The sequence below is a fragment of the Gracilinanus agilis genome, chromosome 1 (assembly GCF_016433145.1).
Source record: "Gracilinanus agilis isolate LMUSP501 chromosome 1, AgileGrace, whole genome shotgun sequence".
Taxonomy (NCBI): domain Eukaryota; kingdom Metazoa; phylum Chordata; class Mammalia; order Didelphimorphia; family Didelphidae; genus Gracilinanus; species Gracilinanus agilis.
The window spans coordinates 170,214,575-170,238,572 of NC_058130.1; the positions used below are offsets into that span (position 1 = coordinate 170,214,575).

General features: G+C 37.3%; 1 protein-coding gene across 1 annotated transcript in view; it reads left to right on the forward strand.

Annotated features, from left to right (window-relative positions):
- Positions 1 to 23,998, forward strand: part of UBN1 (ubinuclein 1) — a 45,411-nt gene that overhangs the window by 4,935 nt on the left and 16,478 nt on the right. The window contains exons 2-13 of the mRNA XM_044659023.1: positions 562 to 790; positions 1,278 to 1,566; positions 8,466 to 8,552; positions 8,995 to 9,090; positions 9,335 to 9,469; positions 10,388 to 10,491; positions 11,223 to 11,661; positions 20,915 to 20,985; positions 22,433 to 22,562; positions 22,804 to 22,922; positions 23,172 to 23,300; positions 23,484 to 23,627. Of these exons, the coding sequence (XP_044514958.1) occupies positions 1,318 to 1,566; positions 8,466 to 8,552; positions 8,995 to 9,090; positions 9,335 to 9,469; positions 10,388 to 10,491; positions 11,223 to 11,661; positions 20,915 to 20,985; positions 22,433 to 22,562; positions 22,804 to 22,922; positions 23,172 to 23,300; positions 23,484 to 23,627 (1,703 nt within the window). The 5' untranslated portion in view covers positions 562 to 790; positions 1,278 to 1,317. The remainder of the gene's footprint in view (positions 1 to 561; positions 791 to 1,277; positions 1,567 to 8,465; positions 8,553 to 8,994; positions 9,091 to 9,334; positions 9,470 to 10,387; positions 10,492 to 11,222; positions 11,662 to 20,914; positions 20,986 to 22,432; positions 22,563 to 22,803; positions 22,923 to 23,171; positions 23,301 to 23,483; positions 23,628 to 23,998) is intronic.

The following is a 23,998-nucleotide window of genomic DNA, read 5'->3' on the forward strand; positions in this document are numbered from 1 at the left end:
CCCTCCCCCCCCCCCCGGGTCTTGGGGCCGTCCCCTCCCTCTCCTCGTTCCCACTGTCCGGCCCGAGCCTGAATCCTTGTTCTTTCCCCAACCCATCACTGGGCCAGTCCTCTGCCTTCTTCCCAGGAGTCCCGGACGGAGCCTTGGACTCGTGCCCTCTGTGCGGCCTGGAGCCTGGTCCTTAGTCTGCACCTGCGCCTTCGGCTGTCCCTGGCCTGGGGTGGGTTAGGGATGGTGTCCCGCGCTCCTGACGTCAATGTAGTAGCCCCTGTGCCCCAGGGCTGGGAGGCTGCTGGGGTCACTGCTCCCCCTAGGGCTCGGGATGAGGCGACCCCTCTTGTAACTAGGGCTCAGATGCTGTTACCCTCTGGCCTAGGAGCCGTGGCGTGTGCTGTGCCCGGCTATGCGGAGCACCTCTCGGCACCTTCGTTAGTTTGCAGCACCATGTCCCCCAGGATTATTAGTACCTCTCGAATCACCTTAGCCACATTTCTAAAGCTTATGTCGGGAACCAACAGCAAGTTCACAGCGATAACGGAAGTTTTCTTGTTTTCCCTTTAGTTGTTTCAGGTGTCTTGAGTGCATTTCTTCTGAAAGGGCTTTCCATAGGACTCGTCATCTCTGGGAATGGGCATTGAGGCTAGATGGACGGCACATTTGTAGGCATGTTCCAAGACCCAACGGACAGACAGGGTTGTGGCATATGGGTCTCACCCCATCATGAGGAAAACCGATTGGAGATCGGGTCCACTTCGAGGTGCTATATCTCAGAACAGCACTTGTGACAAAGGTGTGTCATTTTTGTTTGATAATACTTTCCAAATGCTGTGTTCTGTAACCTCAAATTGAGTTTAGAATTAAAAAGGGGGGAGCAGTTAAAATGTAGTTAAATAAAAAAATACATTTAAGAATTGTAACTAAAATAACTCCTATGGACTTATCCAAACTATTTTGGATTTTTGTTGTACTGGAATTTTATGTTATTCCTAGAAATGAGTAAATGGATGATCTTTTGGGGATTTAGTGACCTTATTATTAGGCTTTCTTGTAATGTTATTTGCATTATATTGCAATGAGATTGGTATCTGTATATCCCTAATCTAGTTCTTCTTTGGAAACTAATTTCTCTGAGATGACAATTCAAAGAAGTATAATTTCATTTTTCATAAGAATTTAAGATTTGAAATTTCCTTAAGATTTAATTTTCTTTTTTTGAGATTTTAGGCTGTTTTTAAGGTTGTCTAGGTTTGACCTGATTTTCTTTTCTGTATTGACAGAAGCCATTGCAGGAGCAACTGCCAAGACTTGAGTGTAACCATGACTGAGCCCCACAGAGTCCAGTTTACCTCTCTCCCAGGCCCACTGAATCCCACATTTCTGAAGAAACCCCGAAAAGAGGAGATTGGAGGAGCAGAGCAGCACCAAGACTCTGAACCCACTGCCGCCGCTGTTCGCATCACACTTACACTCTTTGAACCAGATCACAAGCGCTGTCCCGAGTTCTTCTACCCAGAGTTAGTGAAAAATACACGGGGAAAAGTGAAAGGTCTTCAAGTAGGAGACAAGGTATGTTTCATGCTAAGCATGTGATCCTTCTGAACTTTCTAGAGTCAAAAGTGTACAAATATACTCCTTACAGAACTCTGCCAGGCAAAATAAATAAGAAGATTAAAGTGGTTTTAGCTCTCTATAAGATTATATTATCAAATTAAAAATAAGAACTATTCTGGTTGCCATGTTTGTTTAATTAGGAATAAAGCTTCATACTTTATTCTTTTAAGGACACTAGAATACTGTTCTCTCAAGTTCTAGGAAAAAGGTGAAAGCTGACTTACTCTAATGTATGTTGTATGGTTGAAGTAAATGAAAAAAGAAGAGAGAGGGAGGGACAGAAAGAACTTTTCTATGCCTAGCCTGTGAAAGTTACTTTTGAGGCACTATGGTATAGAGCAGGGGTCGGCAACGTATGGCTCTTTCTGCAGGAGCCATAAAGTCAATTTTTTTTTTCAGGCACTGTTACAGGAGCGCGCACTGTACGGCTCTCATGAAATTACATTTTAAAAAATGTGGCGTTTATGGCTCTCACAGCCAAAAAGGTTGCTGACCCCTGGTATAGAGGAAAAAGCTCTAGACTTGGAATCAGAGATGACCTAGTTTTAAATCCTATCTCTGACACTTAATGGTCCCATAAACAAGTACAAATTACTTAGACCTCTCTAAGGCTCCCTTCATTTGTTTCTATTATCATGTAACTCTCTTTCTTTTTACAGCTTAATTCTTTTTTTTTTTTTTTAAACCCTTGTACTTCAGTGTATTGTCTCATAGGTGGAAGATTGGTAAGGGTGGGCAATGGGGGTCAAGTCACTTGCCCAGGGTCACACAGCTGGGAAGTGGCTGAGGCCGGGTTTGAACCTAGGACCTCCTGTCTCTAGGCCTGACTCTCACTCCACTGAGCTACCCAGCTGCCCTACAGCTTAATTCTTGAAAAGACTTTTTTTCAAGATTTGAAATTGTTTGCACTCGTTCTTTTCCTTTTTCAACCTTGCATTGTAGCTTCCAACCTCATATCTCAACTTGAACAATTTTCTCTAAAGTTGTCATTGATCTTTTAGTTGCCCATTCTATTGGTCTTTTCCTGTTCCCCTTTACTGCCTTGTAGTGTTTGACACTGTTGGACTACCCTTTCTTCCTCACAGATTCTTCTAGTTGTGTTTTCATGACACTGATATCTCCTCCCTCTCTGGCCACTTCTCAGCAATGGTTTGCATTATATCCTTTATGTTCATTCTGTTTTCTTGAGTCTTCTATCTATAGTATAGATTCTATACTCTTACTTGGGACTTATTATTTTCTCTATGAAGTTGACTTTCAGTTTGACCTCTCTCTTTCTCTCTCCCCCAAACTCTAATCATCAATTATCTATTGGATATTTTAAGGTTTTCACTATCTGTCCACTAACCCATGTTTGCTACCTTGAAGGCATGGTCATTTCTTCTCTTACCACCTCCTCCCTCCCCCCCAAACCTCTCTTCCCACCCAGTTAGGGGTGGGGCATGTCAGTTTTTCTCCACAGAAATCTTCACATCTGTTCTCTCCAGTCAAAGCCACTACTCTTTTAAGGTTTTTATTATCTCTCTTGGGCTACTGCAATAGCCTCCTGACTGGTTTCTAAGCTTCTAGTCTCTTTACAACCTGGCTCTAACTTGCCTTTCTAGACTTATTACACATAATTCTCCTTCATACACCAATTCCAGCCAAAGTGACCTACTTGCTTTTCTTCATTCTTAACATTCCATCTCCTACCTGGAAGCCTTTGCACAACCTCTCCCCCATGCATACAGTGCATTCCCTCCTCAGAGCTGTTTCTTAGAATCCCTGCCTTCCTGCAAAGCTTAGCTTTGATGCCCCTTCCTACACGAGGCCTTTCTGATTTCCCTCCACCCTTGCTTTTCCTTTCCTCCCTCTCCCCAAGTTACCATGTATATATTTGGTATTTGCTTTTGTGTTCATATGTGTTGGGTTCTCCCAATAAAATGTAAACTCCTTGAGAGCAGGACTAACTTTGTTTTTCTCTTCATATTCATATTCCCAGGGCTTGTTATTTATTTATTAGGGATAGGATTGTTAGTGTTATGATTACTCTTATAGAGTGATCTGAGTCTCAAATGAGATAATATATGTAAAATACTTTGTAAATCTAAAATGTTTCATGTAAAAATCCTAACTATTTTTAGATGTTCCCTTTTTATCTCCAAGAACACCATCCTGTTCTTGCTTCCATTTGGAAAAAATTCCTGGTGTGGGGGCAGAGAAGAAAGGGCAAAAATCTTTTCATTTCTCTATCTATATTAGTACTTTGGAAAGTTTCCTTTCATTAGGTAGTTATAAATCTTCTGTATTTCCAGAATTGTAGCTTTCAGGAATTTTTACATCAATAATAATTCTTAAATGCTTGTTAAAATTCATAGAGTAATTGAAATATGCTAGACCTTGCTATAATAATATCCCTGGGGCCCATGCTGTGGGACTACTTTGTAGATTAATCTTTATGGTGAGGTTTGTTTAATAGTTCAGTTAGTGAATCATCTTGGTTTGGAGTGCATGTTCAGCCTACCATGTTATTTTTTTTCCCCTTTATTAAGGTATCACAGTTCATTCTACTATGCAGTATTCTAGAATATCAGTATTTTCTAAAGTCAGAACTATATAAATATGGAAGGTTTTAGAAGGAAATAAAAAAGACTTATCCAGTAGTTAGAATCTTGCAAAAATGATCTATCTCGAATATTTCTATATGTGCTATATATTAGTTCCTTTTTTAAAAGAAAAATTTATTGATATCTTTTATTTTTAACACTACTTCTATTTCCATATACATTCTTTTGCCATCCCTAATAATCAAGGATTTTTTTTTTAATGAAAAAAAAATTTTAGTTAAAAACAATATGCCTCGTCTTGAGAATATAGTTAATGTTCCATACCCATGGTCTCTCTGTAAGAAAGGAGGCAAGTATCTTTTTCTTTCTCCAAGTTCAAGATTGGTCATTATAATTTCACAATGTTAAGATTTTTAAAAATTCTTTTTACATTGTTGTTCTTGTATGGATTGTTTTCCTGTTTTCTTGCTACTTTACATCAGTTTGTATGACTCCATATTATCTGAATTCTTGATATTTATTTTTTCTAATAGCACAATAATACTTCATTACATTTTTGTACTACTATTTCCTAATCAAATGAATCTTCTTTGATTTTTGCTATTATAAAAGAATTGTGCTATATATGAGGTTTTTCCATTTGTCTTTGACTTCCTTAAAGTTTATATGCTGAGCAGTGGTATCTCTGGCTCAAACTATATGAATACTTTTATCTTTTATTTTTTCCCTTTAAGTCTAAATTGTTTTCTAGACTGGTTACACTAATTCACAACTTTACCTAAGTACATTAATTTGCATGTATTTCAATAGCTTATTCATCATTGGCTATTTTCATCTTTTATTATCTTTGCTGATTTGCTGGGTGTAAAGTGAAACCTGAGTTTTGATTTGAGTTTCTATTGGTGATTCGGAGCAAATTTTTCATGTGGATGTTAATTTGTAATCTTTTTGTGAAATGTTTGTTCCCTTTAATCCATTAGGGAATTGTTCTTGGTTTTATATATTTGTGTTAAGTTCCTAGGTTTCCTGGATATCATACCTAGGTAAGAGATATTCGATGCAAAGAAACAAAAAATTCATAGATAGGCCCATGAAACAGAATTCATCTTTAGAAAATTAAGTGTAGATTTGGAATAGAAATGGGAATTAGACATAAGAGGACAATAGGTGGCAATTGCTTCTTCGAAGTAAAAGAGCTCCCAAGAGTAGAGAATGTCACAAATCAGAGGATGGATGTGATATTTAGCACTGAGAACAGATGTACAAATGTAGCCTTTCTCAAAAGAAAGTAAAGATACAACATTCCTGAATAACTCCAAAAAATTATTCCAGTAATCTTATTAAAGGTGCTTTGCCTTTCTTTAAAATTTTCTTTTAAAATTCTGATTAATAAACACCAACCCCCCCCCAAATTTCCATATATAAAGTAAAAAACAAAGAGAGAATTATATATGGAACTGTGAATCTGTTTTAAAATATTTGCTTTTTCAAAAAAGGATTATCTTAAATTAAATTCATTGTTGACTTTTTAAAAATAGATTTTTGTTGATATCTTTTTTATGTTATCCAAGTTTTCTTCTGTGCTTCTTACTGCCCAGAAAGTCATCATAACAAAGAGAAGAAAATATAGCAAAACTGTTCAAAATATCAAAATATCTGATAGCATATGCAGGCTTCCATAGCTATGGGGAGTAGGAGAAGAGATTCTCTTTGCTTAAAGGAGTGAAGGGGAGTCATGTTCTCATATTTTATTTTTGAGGCCATGCTTAATCTTTATATATTTTCACAATGTTAATTTTTGGTGGGTTTGTGGTAGTTCTTTCTACTTCTTGTCAGTGTGTATACTCGACTCATTACTTTCAAAACTGCCTTGTGTGTCTTTTTTCTTATGAATTTCCTTCTCAACTTTTTTGTGCACTTTTAAAATGTTTAAATGTCTTTTAAAAAATTTTTTCTGTTGATGTTAAGGGGGGTGCAGTAAATCACGACTAGTATGCCATAGTAATTAAAAGTAGGAGGAAAAATTCTAATAACAAATAAGCAAAATGAATCCACATATGTCTAAAATGTATTTCTTCTTCCCCAATTTGAGAATATCACCTCCTAGTAGGGTTTTATCATAGATCTTCTGGAGAATGGTTGGTTTTTGAGTTGGTTAGAATTAAATTTTTCAAAGTTTTTTTTCTTTGTACAACACTGACTGACTAAATTGTTTTCCTGGCTCTGCTTACTTCACTTTTTGTCAGTTCTCACTTTCCTGTGTTATCTGAAATGATCTCTTCTGGCATTTCTTACTATGCATTTCCAATTCATTAATATGCAACACTCTTTCATCCATTTTAGTTGATGGGAACTCCTCTTATTACTAGTTCTTTTCTCTTCTCTTCTCTGCTCTGCTCTTCTCTTCTTTCTCTTTCTTCCTTTGAGTCATTTCTGCTTTCAGGACATTTTGTTTGTGATCATTACTTCCCTGGTATTACCCTTTCTCCTAACCTTCCTCTATCCTATCCCTGCCTATTTCCATGTTAAGTTTGGTTTAGTTCTTTGTGTGTTTTTGGGTCCACAGCTATTCAACCCTCTTTTTGTCTGGTTCAGATAAGAGTGAGGTTCATTTGATGCCTTCTTACTCTGCTCCTCCATGTTTGTATACTTTTCTTTTTATCATCCCAATTACAAGAAAAGGAAGTTTGACTCCCTTCTTCCTCCTTTCTTCTATACTGCCTTTTCCCATCTTTTTTCTCCCCTTCTTAAAATGTACTGAATAGAACCAACATATCCCCAAGTTGTCTTTTTCTTAATTCTGCCAGTGTCCTTGAACATATTAAGGATTTGAACTGACATTTGTTTCCCCCCTCCATCCAGTTAGGTTAGCACTGTTTCATACTGTTGTCCCTTTCACATGCTTAAATAAATTTACCTTTCTAGGTTTTTCTTCATTCTTTGTATTGAAAAGTTCTTACTAATCTCTATTCTTTTCATTAGATATACTTGAAAGTCCTTTATTCCATTACAGTTCAGTTTTCCCCGTTATAGGATTATGCCTAACTTTACTTGGCAAATTATTCTTGGTCACAAGCCTACCTTTTACCTTTTGGAATATTGTATTCTAAGATGTTGTTCCTTGATACTTGAACTCCTTTCTGGGTGCTTAAAGTATTTTTTCTTGGATTGGAAGCTTTAGATTTTGACTATGATATTTCAGGGACTTTCTTTTTGAGATTTCTTTCAGGAGGTAATCTGGTTTCTTCCTATTTATACTTTTCTTGCTGATGTTAATAAATCTAGACTTGTTTTATTCATGATATCTTGATTTTAGGCTTTATAGTTTTTTGGTCAGTCTTTTGATTTTTTTTCCTGATATTTCTTGCTATTTCATGGAATCATTGCCTTTTTTTTCCTTCTTTTTTTGGCTTGTTTGGTTCATTCTCATTTTCAGGGAGACCATTTTGTGTGTAAGATTTGGACATCTTATAGTAAATTGTTTATTCTACTAAAGTTCTTTCCTCCAGAGCTTTTATTTCTAATCTAATTTCTCTCAGGTATTTATGTAGTCCTTGTGGAAAATCAATTTTTTTCCTATGGTTAAGGAATTACTTTCTCCTTCTAAGTAGGATTTTTAAGTAACTCTGGATCTGTTGAATTATACTGATCAGTATCTGGTTTATTCATCTCTTCAGCTTTAGTTCCTGAATTGGTGCTTTGTGCGAAGGCCAGACTTCTCTCCCTACTGTGCTTTTGGTTAAGGTCATCTTGCTTGGTTTTAGCCTAGATCACCCTGGTTTCTGTGCCAATATTTGCAGGCTACAAATTTCTGTTTCCTGGCTCTGATCACACTATTGGAGGCTTTTAATTTGTTTACCTAGACTGGCTTATCTGTTTAAACCTTTCTTAATTGCTCTGGTCTTCTGGTTGATTTTTTATTAAATTCTTTGGAAGTTGAAGTAACTATAGTCCTTGTTAGATTTATTGATCCTAATTCAATCTGATATTTATAGGTTTTTGGTGGGGTAGATATGTGAAAGATGGGTGCTTTGCTTCAGTTCAGACAGCTGTCTTGGCCAGAAGTCTGTTAATCTTTTCCAGCCCATTTCTATCTTGGTACTATGCACAAAATGGGTACTCCTTTAGTCCTTGTTGAATTGAAATTATTCTTTTTACTGTCACAAACATGAATTTAACAGCAAAGTAAAGTAGTTAGGAAAGTAGTTTTTAATTAATTGACTACTTAGTTATTATAAAGAAGATTCTATTTAGAGTATTTGTCTCACTTATTTTTGTTTTGGGGTGGTAATGGTTTTTTTTCTGCAGAAGAAAGATGTCTTGGATCCTTTCAATGATGAAGAAAAGGAAAGGCATAAGGTGGAGGCTCTTGCCAGGAAATTTGAAGAGAAATATGTAAGTCTCTCTTAGGCTACAAATAACTTTTTGTTAGGGAAAGAGGAGATTCTCTGAAGGTTTATCATTTAAGATTACTGGAATCTAGAAAAGCAAGTGTAAAAGAGAATAAAAATATTAAACTAATGCATTAATGATTAGTAAAACACATATTTCTTGTGGGAAATATTCTTTATAGCTTAACTAGAGAAAAAAGGAAATTTTTTATCATTTAGAATTTTAGTGCTATCATTGATTTGAAAATATTATTTGGTTTATTCTTTTCTTTTAAACTTATGGATTAAAAAAATGTCATGCTGTAAAATATCTTCAAGGAAGAGAATTTTACCACTTCTCTTAGTAACTAATATTTTACAATTCTTAGTCATTAGTCCTGTTGGTACCAGTCAGTTACAAAAGTATTTAGAAGAAAGGTTGATATGAATATCTTTATTTATTTTAGGGTGGTAAAAAACGCAGAAAGGACAGAATACAGGACTTAATTGACATGGGATATGGGTACGACGAATCTGATTCCTTCATCGATAACTCTGAAGCAGTGAGTATTCAATGAAAGTGATAACAACAGAAAGTGACAACTAGATATTAATAATAAACACCAGGAAATTCAGGGCTTTGGGAGAAGAGTGGATATGCCAAACTAAGAACATAGCAACTTGCATGAAGGAAGAGCTCTGGGAGAGCATAGGGGAAGGCTGGCATTAATTTTTCTTGGATCTTCACACTCCTGTGTTGTATTCACCAGTAACTTATAGCTAACATTTTGTGGGTTCCCCCCCCAGTACGATGAGCTTGTTCCTGCTTCTCTGACTACAAAGTATGGAGGATTTTATATTAACTCGGGAACACTGCAGTTCAGACAAGCATCAGAATCTGAGGATGACTTCATTAAAGAAAAGAAGAAGAAATCTCCTAAGGTTAGAAATTATCTTTTTTAGAGATGTTTTGTTATGTAAAATTCAAAGAAAATGAATTGACTTTGCCAAAAAAAAATGTAAAGTTCTAGAAAGGCCATTTGAGTTCTTGACGGCCCAGGAAATTGGTTGTAAATAGTTGCTAGTTCAGATTCTGCCAGGTTGGCAGTGACTGACAGTCCACCTCTCTTGCCTAGTTAGTGCTAAATAAGCTGAGCTGGACTTTGGAGCTATCTGTTCAACTCCTGGTAGTCAAGTGTTCATGTCATGAAGTTTTCCGGTCAAAATTGGTACTGACATTTCAACAAAGTCAACAATGATTGGGCCTTGAAGATGGATCCCTCAGGATAGTCTTTTTTGAGGCAGGACTGAGGTTTATGAAAGGTGTGGAGCTAGGGAAGTTTGCACTACCCATGCTGTATCTGTTCTGTGGACATGTAGAGGACTTCAGTTCCCAGGGCTGTCAACCCAGTTCTTTTTACCAGCCCTAAGATATTAAAAAAAAAATTACTTTTATTACTTTTACACACACACAAATATACATATTTAAAAAAGATTGATTAAAAGATAAAAATTTTTTTTTGGTAAATATATACATATGGGCTTTGCTTGTACTTTGTCCTTTTTAGGAAGCTCATTTCAACCTGAGGGGGTTCCTCCTGAAAGGCTAAAGAATTAGCCACTGTTGCCTCAGTCCCAGGCTTTTCCAGCAGACATTGTCAACGGGATAATCGCGTTGACTTGCTGCGGGTTTGTGGTATGGAATCTTGTTGTCCAGGGACTGATCTGAAAATCACTGTTGATGAAGGACATGAGGCTGGTTTCAGAGTGTGTCCTGGGAGGAGCAAGGCCAGTGCTGTGTAATGCACTTGCTCCCTGAGTTAGGGAGCTGTGTAACTGTGCCTTGTCTTTAATTCTCAGAAGCGGAAGTTGAAAGAAGGTGGTGAGAAGATAAAGAAGAAGAAAAAAGATGACTCTTATGACAAGGAGAAGAAATCGAAAAAGTCCAAGTTTCCCAAAGCCGGGTGAGAGGCAGCAGCTTGTGTTTGATAGGATAAAATTTGAAATGTTAGGGCTAGACACCTGGGAGCTGACTTACCCCTCTTCCACACAGTATCAGAAGAAGCAGCAGGGACTGACCTTCCCATCCTCTCTCACCCCTCCCCACAGTGTCATTTCTGGGCATATTCAATACTCTCCCGTCTCTGTGTGGTCAGGTATCTAAAGTTGTATTTGTTACACTGTCAGTGTTAGCATCTATTTCTGTCTTTAGATGATTGCTAATGTTTCTTTATTCTCTTTGGGCACTTCTCTGTCTTTGGCCCAATTCCGTTTCTGTCTCTTGTTTTCCTTTGTCTCTCTTCTGGTCATGCTTACTTCTCCTCACTCAATCTCACCCCTAGATGCTCCACAAGTTGCTGCTGTTCTCTGCTGCTTCAGCTTTCCACTTTTAAATCTTTCTCTTGATTTCTTTTGCAACCTTTTATTTCAGCCTGGCAGTGGTTTTAAAAAAAAAACCCATCGGATATTAGCATTATGTGACATTGTTTTGCTAACCTGTGTTAAATTTTAAGCTTTGGTCTCAGGAAGAAGGAGCTCCATATGCCAGGAGGAGGGAGGAGGATAACAGGGTGGACTTTTGACTGTAAGGTCCACGTGGAGACTTTGAGTCTGGGAACAGGTGTGAAGTGCCTCTGTGCGTTTCCCTCTAAGGGTTTTTTGCAGTCATTGTAAACTATTTCCTCTTTGCTTTCAGCTTCACAGCACTGAATGCCAGTAAGGAGAAGAAGAAAAAGAAATATTCTGGAGCTCTAAGTGTTAAGGAGATGTTGAAGAAATTTCAGAAGGAAAAAGAAGCCCAGAAGAAGAGGGATGAGGAGCATAAACCAATAACAGTGTCACCTGCTGAAACTCAGAGTACACGGGAGGTGGAAAGCATGCCAGACCCCTTGCTCTCATTCTTTGGCTCTGCTTCTGACAATGACCTGCTTCAGGCAGCTACTGCCATGGACTCACTGACTGACCTTGACTTAGAACAACTCCTCAGCGAGTCTCCAGAAGGAAGTCCATTTCATGATGTGGATGATGAAAGTGATTCCCTTGGGGTGGGATTAGACCAGGAGTTCAAACAACCCCCTTCCCTGCCAGAAGGCCTGCCAATGTCCCTGGAGAAACGTATCAAGGAGCTGGCTCAGGTATGGTGACCAGGTATAAGTAGAATTAAGGTCATGCTTTGCTTGCATCACAGGAAGCTCTATCTCTAGTAACCCTAGTGACTAAAACCCTAATTTTTCAAATAGTAAATAAAAGGTAATTTAATTAAAAGGGAAAGGTTAGAAGGAATTTGGATGACCCTAATACTAATGTCACTAACTAAAACCCCCAGATCTAATTTTGTCCCTCATGGGAAGTCTTCAAAGTGTTTAGCCTACACTAATCCTCACCTCTTTGACCTAAAGATCCCAGCCCCTACTTTAGCTAAATCTGCACTAAACCAGATGGTAGTGGTCAATGGCAGTTTGGCAGGACCCAGGAAGAGGATCTAAAAGGAATCGGACCTGATCTTACAATCAGATGGTCAGATGGTCATGATAACAAGGGAACACAGCAGACAACAGCAAAGCACCAGCAAGGCAGCAGGTAGGATGGAGAATCAGAGTAGAATCAGCCACTAAGGAAAAGCAACCAACCTCCAGAGATACAGCCAGCCAAATCCCTCAGTTAACTGTCTGACCCTCACTTGCACATTCTAGAATCTTTATCCTTCTGCAACTCTCCCTTGCAGACCCACATGCTATAACCTCTCTTACTTATAACAGTTTGAAGCATAGTAAAAGCTTTTTATCCTTTAGTCTTATTCTTTTCAATGTCAATATAGTTTATTCCTAGACCATTTTGTTCTGGAAAATATACAAGCCAATCTTTGTTGCCATGTTTTTTTTGTTTTTTTTTTTCCATTTATGTATCCTGCCACTTCCTTTACCATATAATGCCCACTTCCTTTTACAGTAGCTTCCCCCTCTTTTGGCATGAAGTTGTCTATAATGGTACACATTGAATTTAGTATTATCATTTGATAAATCCTAAGGAGGAAAAATACATAGATACTGTTTTCATTCAATTTCAGCTGTTACTTTGAATTGGTTTTACCAGCGTTAGGTATTCAGTCCATTGTTATGAAAGTACAAAGCAAATGCATTTGGTTATTGTGATAGCCTTTCTATAGACAACCTGTTTCTGAATTTAGCATCTTGAGATTGTAAGATGCTGAGAGGCCTCATCTTTTTGTATGCCAGTATACCACGAAAACGATCTAGCATCCATTAGAATTCTGCAGGATTTTTTTTCCTCAGAAAGTGGGAAAACATTTTCTATAAAATAAATTACTGTTAAGTTCGGTAACACATTACGAAATTAATAATTTCACATGGGCCATTAGGCATTTTGACCTCTAATACATCTAGTGTTTATACTCACTATAACTTGTAGATTATATTTGAGTTGGAGAAAATTCCTTCATCTTCAAATAAAAATTGAACACAAGATAGAAAGTTACTTAATTATACCTTTATATAAGTATCTATTTTATCTCTAGTAGAGTTGCATAGTAGAAACTAGAATCTTCCATTGACATTTAATGATAAGAATAAGATGCTATCACAGGTCAGACCATATCTTAATGGCATCTAGTTGGAAGAAAATGAATCTGAAATTGATGCTTTTGGCCTCACTGTCCTACATTTGCATTCAAATCACATGAGATTTCACATACTTTCCTATTCCTTGCATTGGTTAGCCTCATAATAGGCTATCCTGAGGATTTGACAACTTGGAGGTAGAATTTCAAGGCCTCCTTTGGGAGCTACTCTGAATGAATTACTATGTTATCACATGATATTGAATTACCATGCTAAGATTTTTGCAACAGAATTCTTTTGTATTTATCACAAAGGCTTTAACTCAGTAAGTGGAGTCTGTATAGAGAAGGAATGAAATTGAATTCCTGAATTTTTTGCTTTTTTTTCCCACAAGCAAATTATGTTCTTATCAGATAAGTGATACTACTCATTACTTTATATTTCTTGGGAAATGCTTTTGGACAGTTTTCATTGGAAAATGAAGCATATATTGTTTATGTATACTAAGTAAGTGCTCTTGGGTTGTGGTACAGGGAACATTTTTTTTTTTTAAACCCTTGTACTTTGGTGTATTGTCTCATAGGTGGAAGATTGGTAAGGGTGGGCAATGGGAGTCAAGTGACTTGCCCAGGGTCACACAGCTGGGAAGTGGCTGAGGCCAGGTTTGAACCTAGGACCTCCTGTCTCTAGGCCTGACTCTCACTCCACTGAGCTACCCAGCTGCCCCGGAACATTTGTTTTTAAGGGGAAGGCTATTAGATAAACTTCAGTTTATGAAGTTGTCTTAATTTGTTGTTGGTTACTTTTTGGTTACTTATTCAAGTGTATTGGAGGTAAAATGAAGATTTGACAACATTAAAATGGTAATCACTGACATTTACTATTGTGGCACTTTAAGGTTTCTAAAGTACTCTCTATACATTAAAATATAGTTGTTTGCATCCTGATAGTGAGGAGATGAAAGGGAGAAACTCAAAATGATTTTGGTGTGATGGCATTTAATTTTGAAAGCCTGAAATAAAAATGACATCTGGAATGGCAAACTCTTTTCTTCACATCTGGTCAAAGAAACTTATTTTAGAACAACAAGGATCCCCCAGGGACTGCTCTGTTTTACCTGGGCTTCAGACTTGGATGAGGCAAATTGATGTCGCCAGAGTTGGCCTTGACTTTCCTCATTGGTAAAATGAGAAAGTTTGTATTAGATGTCCCCTAAAGCCTCTTCCCATTTCAAACCCTATGATTTTATGATCTTCTCAGTTAATAGACCTTCCCCAAAGTATGATGAAAGATACTGAAATAAACATTGCATTTTTACATTGATATATTCCATATAAAACTTGCTATTTATAAATATATTAGCAAATTAATGTTCTGGTTCTGGTTGCTTCTTTTATTCTAATAGTAGTGTTTTGGCTGATTTTCAGACTTGGCCAAAGAAAATTCATAAACTAGATCTAACCCGACTGAAACATATTGATCTTCATTGCTGCAAGGAAAAAGGCAGCTTGGTGTGTGTGTGTGCATGTGTGTATGTATATATAAAATAGGTTAACTTCCTGATTTGGTACTTAGAGTTGTGTGATCAAACTTTTTAAAAATGCCTTTTAGTGTGTGGGGAAGGCTGGATGGGAGGAATCATAAATCGGGAAAGATGACATTTTTTAGTTAGGCATTCTGAGAGGTGAAAATGAAGGGAAAACATTCTAGGCATAAGAGATAGGCGGAGCAAAGGCACAGAAATGGAGATGAAATGTTTATAGGGAAACATCAAACAGGCCAGGTGGTCTGAAATATAGAGTAAGTAAGGACATTACTCCTCCTTTATATTTCTGAGAGAAGACATTTTTGGATTGTGCCTTCAAACAGTGTATATTCATTTAATCTCTTTCCAAATCTATAAAATTGGGATAATAATAATAATAATTGTACTACCTACTTAATAGATCTTTTTTTCCAGTACAGTGCTTTATAAACATTAAAGTACTATATTAATGTGAGTTGATTATTGATATTCATGGGAAAGTTTTATAATTCTTAATATGGAGCAAGAAGTAAGTTAATTTAATGTAATTAGAGTATGGAAATAGCTGAGTGCCTCAGTGGATTGAGAGCCAGGCCTGGAGAAGGGAGGTCCTAAGTTCAAATCTGGCCTCATATACTTCCTAGCTGTGTGACCCTGGGCAAGTCATTTAACCCCCATTGCCTAGTCCTTACCACTCTTCTGCCTTAGAATCAATACATAGTATCAATACATAGTATTGATTCTAAGGCAGAAGGTAAGGGTTTAAAAAAATTTTTTTTTCTAGGACAGCTCAAAGAAGATTACTGAAGGAAAAGCATGACACATTTTTTGTAACCTTTTATTTTTATTTTATTACCCTCATTTTCTAATTGAGATTGATATAGAAGTTCTCGGCTAAACTTGGCTATTGACTCTGTTGCTGATATTATGTATAATTCATGGATCCTAGTGAGTTCAACCATTTCAAGATGTTGGCTTTCCCTTTTAATTCAGTTTACTTTGACTATATCAGGTCTTCTTTTTGGCATAGAACCCTTAATGTTGATAGATGTTTAGAGAAAGAGAAAACATTGGTTTAGGACAGTAATTCAGGCTGTCTTTTCATGTAGTGTCTTGGTAAAATTTTAGCATGTTCACCTTTCTACTACATTGTACTTTTCAGGTGACCAAAGGTTTATTGGATTTTTCAGTTGAGCATTAATGTTAAAAATGCCAGAGAATGAACAAAACAAAGTGATTAAAACCTTTTTTTTTGAGCAGTGACAGAATTAGGCATCAGAAAAAGCCTATTATTTGGAGGAGTTATAAAGCTTACAGATTTCTTAAGTATGACTGTCCTTGTTGAAACTAGTATTTCCTAAAGTTAATAATGTAAACTATAAAATGCTCATACAATTAAACTTTCATAATCTAGGAATTCTGATTATTTTCCCCAGGTTATTGAAAATTTGCTCATTTTTATATTTGTGGGGAAAGGATGACTTTACATAGACTGCGTAGGGTCTTGTCTTAATTTTGGTGCCATTTGTGAATTAATTACACTCTCAATGCACAGAAATAAATGGGTATAGCTATTTATCAACTACAGATAGAAATTAAAACCAAAATATAAAAACAAAATCCATAAATTTTTTTATATAACTTGAAGTTCATAAGAGATGGCTGATTCTGAAAAAATGCAAGTATGATTAGAAATAAATTATATATGTGGTTTACATATGTGGTTTTAGCAGATAGGTAGTTGGAAGATACTTATCAAATCAGATTTAAATAGTCATAAAAATGGAAAGGTGAAGCTGCTTTTTGATCATTAAATAGTAAAAGAAACCTAAACTATATGAAGTGTATAATTTTTCCCCCACAAATTAAAACTGTAGTTTTTGTTCGATGAAAGTATCAAGGTAGAAAGCAAGAAGTATCAGTAGTTTAGACAGTCTCAGATTAAGTGGGTCAAATAGTTTATGATAAAAAGATATTGACATATGTGTGACACAATGTATATAGCCTTGGAGTTAGTAAAACCTGTGTTCAAGTCCTATTTCTGACTCATACTTAATGTCTGTGTGACCTTGGGCAAGTCATATAACTTCTCAGTTGTCCAGGCAATTTTCTAAGGCTACAACAAAGAGCAGGTGCTAACCTGCATTGGTAGAAGGACTTACTGGTCCAGTCTCTTATTTCTATCCTTAACATTGATGCTTTAAGGTTAGCAAAGCATTTTAAAATATACTAGTTCATTCACCCTGTGGTGGGGGGGGTAGAAGCAATTTTTATCCCCATTTTAAAGAATAGGAACCCAAGTCTAGTAACTTATCCAAGATTATATAACTAGTAAATAAATGCTTGAGAGATAGACTTTTGAAAGACTTTTGAACCCAGGTCATTCTGATTCTCAACAAGTTATTGCTTCCTTCTTAAAAATCCTAGTGTCTGGGAATTCCAGTTGTCTACCTTTGGCTTCTAGCTCTTATATTTCTGACCTCCTTCTCTAGAAGAATCATTTCTCCATTGTGTTTTCTGATTGGGTGATGGCAGACTACTCTGATAGAAATCCCTTAGTTAACAGAAGTTTTTTCTTAGCCCCTGATGACTCATCACCATATATAAAGTCTTGCAGTGATATTTCTGAAAGTTTTTTTTTCTCTTTCTTGATGGCTTCAGACCAGCAATACTTGTGTAGTTATCTTTGTAGGTTTTCTTGGTCTATATCAGTGTGGGTGAAGGTTTTCAAATTCACGTGCCCAAACTGCAACTTAAAACTGCCTGTGAGCCCCTGACACAACCAGGGGAGGAAGTGCTCACTTTGGATGGCTGGATAGAGGGGTGGAGCATGCAAAAAATGTCCTTGGTCCTGGGAAGAAGGGGAATGGATCAGCTTCCCTGTGCTGGCTTGGCATGTGTGCCAATACTTCGCCAATGCTGGTCTATACCTTCCTCTTCAAGATTGTAGCCTTATAGATTCAGAAATGGAAGAGACCTTAGTAGTCATCTAGTTGAACCTCCTTATTTTCCAAAGACTGCTAGGCAGTCTTACACCTCCTTCATGAACTCATTGCCCTACTCTTCACAGCCTTCTAAACCTTTTCATTTATACTCAAACTTCCTCCCTCTCCCCTTGCTCTTTCACCTGAGAGTCTGGTTCCATATTTTACAGGAAAAATTGAGGCCATTAATTATGAACTCCTCCTTTTCCCTTCTTCCTTATCCCCTGTCACTCAGATGCCTCTTGTCACTCTCTCCTCCCTCACATGATGAAGTGACCTTACTCCTTACTAAGGCTAACCCCTCTCTCTCAGTTGTTCAAGTGAATCCTATTCCATCCCGTCTTCTCCACCAGGTTGCTGTCAGTCATCCTCACTCTCACTTATTTTCAGTCTCTGTCCATTGACTTATTTCCTACTGCCTACAAGTATATCGATGTATTTCCTAGAAAACAAGAACAAACAAAAACCCTTTTGATCCTTCCATCGCTGCTATCATCTTATATTTCTTCTGCAAATTTTGTTTATTGCAAAACTCTTCAAAGAGGCTGTATATAATATATGTCTCTACTTTCTCTTTCTCATTTCTTAACCCCTTATAATCTAGCTTCTAGCCGTATTTCACCAAAACTGTTCTCTATAGTTAAAAATGATCTTTTAGTTGCCAGATTCAATGCTTTTTTTCTCTAACCTTATTCTCCTTCACCTCTCTCTAGCCTCTAACACTGTTGCTCACTCTCTCTTCTTTGATACTCTCATCTCCTTAGATGTTTTGGAGAGGTTGCTCTCTTCAGATTCTCTTCCTATCAGACCATTCCTTCTCAGTCTCCTTTGCTGGATCCTCTTCCAGATCAAATCCTCTGACCATATATGTCCCTTAGGGTTCTGTCATGGGCCCTCCTCTTCCTCTATATTACTTCACTTGATGATTTCATCAGCTCCCATGAATTTAGTTACCATCTGTTTCTATGCTAATGATTCTCATATCTACCTTTCTTGCCCCAGTCTCTCTGCTGACCTCCAGTCTTGAATTTCCAACTGCCTTTCAGATATCTAGAGCTGGATATCCAGTAGATATCTTAAATATGTACAAAAAGAAACTCATTATCTTTCCCCCTGCAAGTCCTCTACCCCTTTACCTTTCATATTATGATAGAGGGCAACACCATCCTCTTTGTCCCTCAAAACATAGGAGTCATTCTTGATTTCTTCACTATCTCTTGATCTTCATGTCTAATCTGTTGCTGAGACCTGTCAATTTCATATTTGCAACATTTCTCAAATATGCTCCCCTTCTCTAACACTGCCACCACTGTGATACAGGTCCTCATCACTTCATTCCTCAATTATTGCAGTAGTTTGCTGGAAGGTCTACATGCCTTGAGTCCCCCTCCCTATTCCAATTGATCTTCCATTCAGTCACTAAAGTAATATTCCTAAAGTACACACCCCCACACCCCATCTCCACCCCATTCAGTAAACTCCAGTGGCTCCTTATTGCCTCTAGGATCAAATACAAAATGCTCTGTCTCAGCCTCTTCCTACCTTCACAGTCCTGGCATTTTTTTTTTTTTGTCTCAGTGACACTGGCTTCCTGACTGTTTTTACCATCAAGACTCTCTTACCTTTTGACTGTGAGCATTTTTTTTTAACCTTTACCTTCCACCTTAGAATCAATATTGTGTATTGGTTCTAAGGCAGAAGAGTGGTAAGGGTTAGGCAATGAGGGTTAAGTGACTTGCCCAGAGGCACATATCTAGGAAGTGTCTGAGGCCAGATTTGAACCTAGGACCTCCCATCTCTAGGCCTGGCTTTCAATCCACTGAGCCACCCAGCTGTCCCCTGAGCATTTATTTTTTTTTTTTTTGATAGTCCCTCATCCCTCAAACACTTTCCCTCCTCTGCTCTGACTACTGACCTCTTTGGTTTTCTTTAAATCCCAACTAAAATTTCATCTTCCACAGGAAGCTTTCCCCAGCTCTTAATTCCAGTACCTTCACTCTGTTATTTATTTCCTATTTTATTCTATGTATAGCTTTCTTTGTTGTTTGCATGTTGTTTCTTCCATTAGATTGTAAATTCCTTGAAGCCTGGGATTATCTTTTGTCTCTTTGTATCTCTAGCACTAAGTACAGGACCTGGTATATAGTAGGTGCTTGATAAATGTTTATTGATGGATTGAAAATGGATTAAGAATTTAAATAACTTGTTGAAGATTATATATGTAGTAAATGGCAGAACTAAGTTGGAACCTAGATTCTCTTGAATCCACATCTAGTTTTCTTTCTACCATACCATTGCTCCTCTATCAGTTAATCAACAAACATTTAGACTGGGGATAAATAAAAAAATATTCTCCTTCCCTTAAGGAACTTATATTCTGTTGAGAATCATCTAAGTATGTACAAAATAAATTCACATCTGAAATATATTACATGGAGGGTCCTGGATGATATTTTTGTGAAGAGCAAGATGCCCCTGTTGAATGGCCTAGCTAGGAAATAAGATGTCCTAGGTATAGATTACTAATTTTAAGAGAAATAGAATATAGTATGATTTGTGGTGTAGTTTTCAGTTGTGTCTGACTCTTCTTCACCTCTTTTGGGGTTTTATTGGCAAAGATTCTGGAGTGGTTTGCCATTTTCTTCTCCAACTCATTTTGTAGATGAGGAAACTCAGATAAATTAGGTTACATGACTTGCTCAGTGTCACATAGTAAGTGCCAAAGGCTGGATTTGAACTCAGATCTTCTTGACTCTAGGCCTGGCACTAATATGGTATACCCCATTAAAACTAAATCAAGTACTTTAGGGCCTTAAAAGGTAATTATTATAACATTTCTCATAATTCAAGTATATGTATGTTAAGTTATAGATACCAATTCTCTACTATGTTGTTTTAAGGAGAATTTTCAGTAGTTGACTATACTGACTTGGTTGCTATTTTATCTGTGCTTAGAGCCCCCAAATAATTTATATTTCTACCTTTTTGATTTGTTTTTTTCTCTGGGTGACTAGTTTCCCTAAGTCCTGGGAAGTATAAATATGATTTGGCAAAGCTTAGGCATATGGATGTATCTTGGGTGTATTGTCTCTGGAGAGTGTTCATCATAAGTGTACTTTATTTTGTTGAACTTAGGATAGATTAGAGGATTATATTTTATTGATGAAATTTTTTGGTGCATATGTCTGTTCTTTAAAGACTGCATATTCTTGTGCCCTTTTGTGTGTGTATGTGTGTGTATGTATGCATGCATACATGTAGGTATGTACACTAACAGATATTACTGTCTGATGTGAACCAGGCTGCCAGAACTGCAGAGGGAGAGAGCAAACAGAGGTTCTTCACCCAGGATATTAATGGCATCCTGCTAGAGTGAGTATTCTTTACTTATTTGTATCTGTTCTTTACTTATTTTTATGAGTGGAGCAAGACTTGGGAGGTTCATGAATAGGAATATATACTTGGGTCAAAAGTATTTACTTGAACCTGAAAAGGCTTTGGCAACCTGGGAAAGTGAAAAAAGAACTGGATTGGTTTGGTAATGTTTTGTTACAGTAGGAATATTTGCATGCTAATCTCCATGCTTTCAAGGAATAGTACTCTTTGCTAATCCCTGGTTGAAGTCACTTATTGTAGGAGCATACTGTGGATGTGATAGTCACAGACTATTGAAGAAAGGTGATTTTTCTGGATTAAAAGTCCCTAAGTCTCATGATGTGTGTGAGATCAGAAGAGGACATGCTTTCTTTTTTTTTTTTTTTTTTTTTTTTTTTTTTTTTCTCTGGGAGTCTAAGCATTGAATTCAGAAGAATAACAAGACTGATTACCACCCTGATGAAGTTACAGGAGTACTCTCTCCATCCAGGGCTCTTCATCATTCCTGGCCACTTCGTCAAAGACCTTCCTTCTTATCAACTCTTTTTATTCTCTAAACCAGTTCTGAGTGTCATATAGGAGTTGACTTTGGATCATCAACATTTTGTTCTTTGGATTGAATTTTTCCTTTTTAATGAAGAATTGTATTTATTTTTGGTTTTAATTTGCATCTGGTGGTAGGAAAGATTTGCATCTTTCCATCCCTTCTCACGGTTTCATTGCATGACAGAAAAGGATCGGTCATTTTCCATTTGGAAGAGTTTGTTGTGATTTTGTAGCGTGCTGAAAAATGATCTTGATTGTTGAAGAGCTATACTGATCACTCTGAGGACCTGCAATTTTCAGAAACATTATTAAGGATTAGCATTGATTAGTGGGTTTTGTACTTCAAAGGGGAACTACTTTATATGAGTAGAATATTGTTGAACTTAAACAAGATAGATATTTTCTTTTTTTTAAATATATTTTGGGAAACTAAGGCATAGCAAGGGTAAGGATTTCTCTATACCTAGTCTTGAGTAAAACTGAAAATTGAACCCAAAAGCTGTTGAACTTTGCTGTGATGTTTTTTCATATGACAACAACCAACCTACTAGTTCCAACTTTTAGGACATAGGCTTTTTCTTCTGTGAAGGAGAATGCTATGTATTTAAAGCTTTTCTCATAGAGGATACTTTCCCCTTAGACTTCATTGTGTTGTCTTCTTAGCTATCTCTTACTTGTCATTGTTTTTTGAGAAGAAGGTAGACTTTTCTTATTTGAATTACTCTGATGAAAAAGCTTTTGTTGTTTTGGAGTTGCTATTTTTGTCTGAGAATTGTTAAGAATTTTTGTTGATTCTAAGTTGTAGCAAGTGATTTGGGAATTTTTTTCTGTATTTGATGTCATTTGTTTTAGACAAGTCATAGTTACAGGTCATTGATCACTTTGTTCTGTTCTTCAGCATAGAGGTGCAGTCTCGGGAGCTGAGTAGCCAGATCCGTTCTGGGGTGTATGCCTATCTTGCTTCATTCCTGCCCTGCAGCAAGGATACCCTGGTCAAACGTGCTCGCAAACTTCATCTCTATGAGCAGGTGGGTCATCTTGGAGTGGAGCACTGTGGCCCTGCAGCCAGCTTTTGAGACATAGGTCCTTGTGTTTGAAGCAGTTTCTATATAATTCTGAACGTATTTGAGATTTTTAGCAGTGTTTATAGATGCCAAGGTGTGCCACATCTGTTACCACACTGCCAGTGACTAAGTTGTTGCTGTAGAGTATCCTTAGAATAAGTAGTAGTGAGTAAACCAGAGTTCTGGTATGTAATGCACTCTGCAGGGAGGGCGTCTGAAGGAACCTTTGCAGAAACTTAAGGAAGCCATTGGCAGGGCAATGCCGGAGCAGATGGCCAAATACCAGGAAGAGTGCCAGGCACATACACAAGCAAAGTTTGCTAAGTAAGTGTTCCCCATTCCTTCTTGCATTACCTTGGTCTCCTCTTTTTTTCTTCACTTTCTTTTCTTCTCTGTTCCAATTCTCAGGGTTTTTGCTTGTGTTTTCCAAATGGGATTATGAATCTTTCTCAGCTTTTTTTTATCTTCTGGGTGGTATGAACTAGTAGTCCCAGTCATCATGGGTCCCTGGGAGGAGGTGGTTCTTTTGTGGTGACCTTAGGGTACCACTTAACAATTGCATTCATCCTGTAGGATGCTGGAGGAGGAGAAAGACAAGGACCAGAGAGAACGTATTTGTTCTGATGAGGAGGAGGATGAAGAGAAAGGGGGTAAACGCATCATGGGACCCCGGAAGAAATTCCAGTGGAATGATGAAATCAGGTGTGCCCAGACTTTGGATTAGTCAGAGGGTTTGTGGAGCAATTATCTCTGCCCATATTTCTAATGGCAGCTGACGGGTTAGATCATTCACCCTCATCAGTGCTACTGAGAGCAAGTACTTGAAACATTGAAGACACATTTTTTGTAGCCTGATCTGAAGTCTGATTTCTGCCCCTTCTTCAGGGAGTTGCTCTGTCATGTGGTGAAGATGAAACTGGATGGCTATGAACTGGAGAGGAACAAGGCCCAGTCCTGGGAAGATTACGTGAAAGCTTTTCTGGATGCTGAGGTCAAACCCCTCTGGCCCAAGGGCTGGATGCAGGCCAGGTGAGGGATAATGAACAGCTCATAATAGCAAGATTCTCTGATGAGTAGTGGTGTGAATGGAGCTTGAGCTATGAAGAATAGTTTTTATCTGTGGTGTTCATCATTTATTCTTTAGGAAAGGGCAGAGTTTCTATTGTAGGCTTTTATGCTTGTTATTCTTTATCCTCCTTCAGTTTGAGGTATATTGAATGTGAGTTTTGCCTTTCCCTTCTCTGTTTGCCCTTTTCTCTTTTGAGCAGTCTTAGAAAAGATAATTGGGAAAGGGATCCATTTTGATTAATATTCTTAACAGAAGCTATTATTTAGACATCTGTAGAAATACCAGGCATGAACATCTGTTTGAGAAAGTACTTTTCTTCTGATCAAAGACT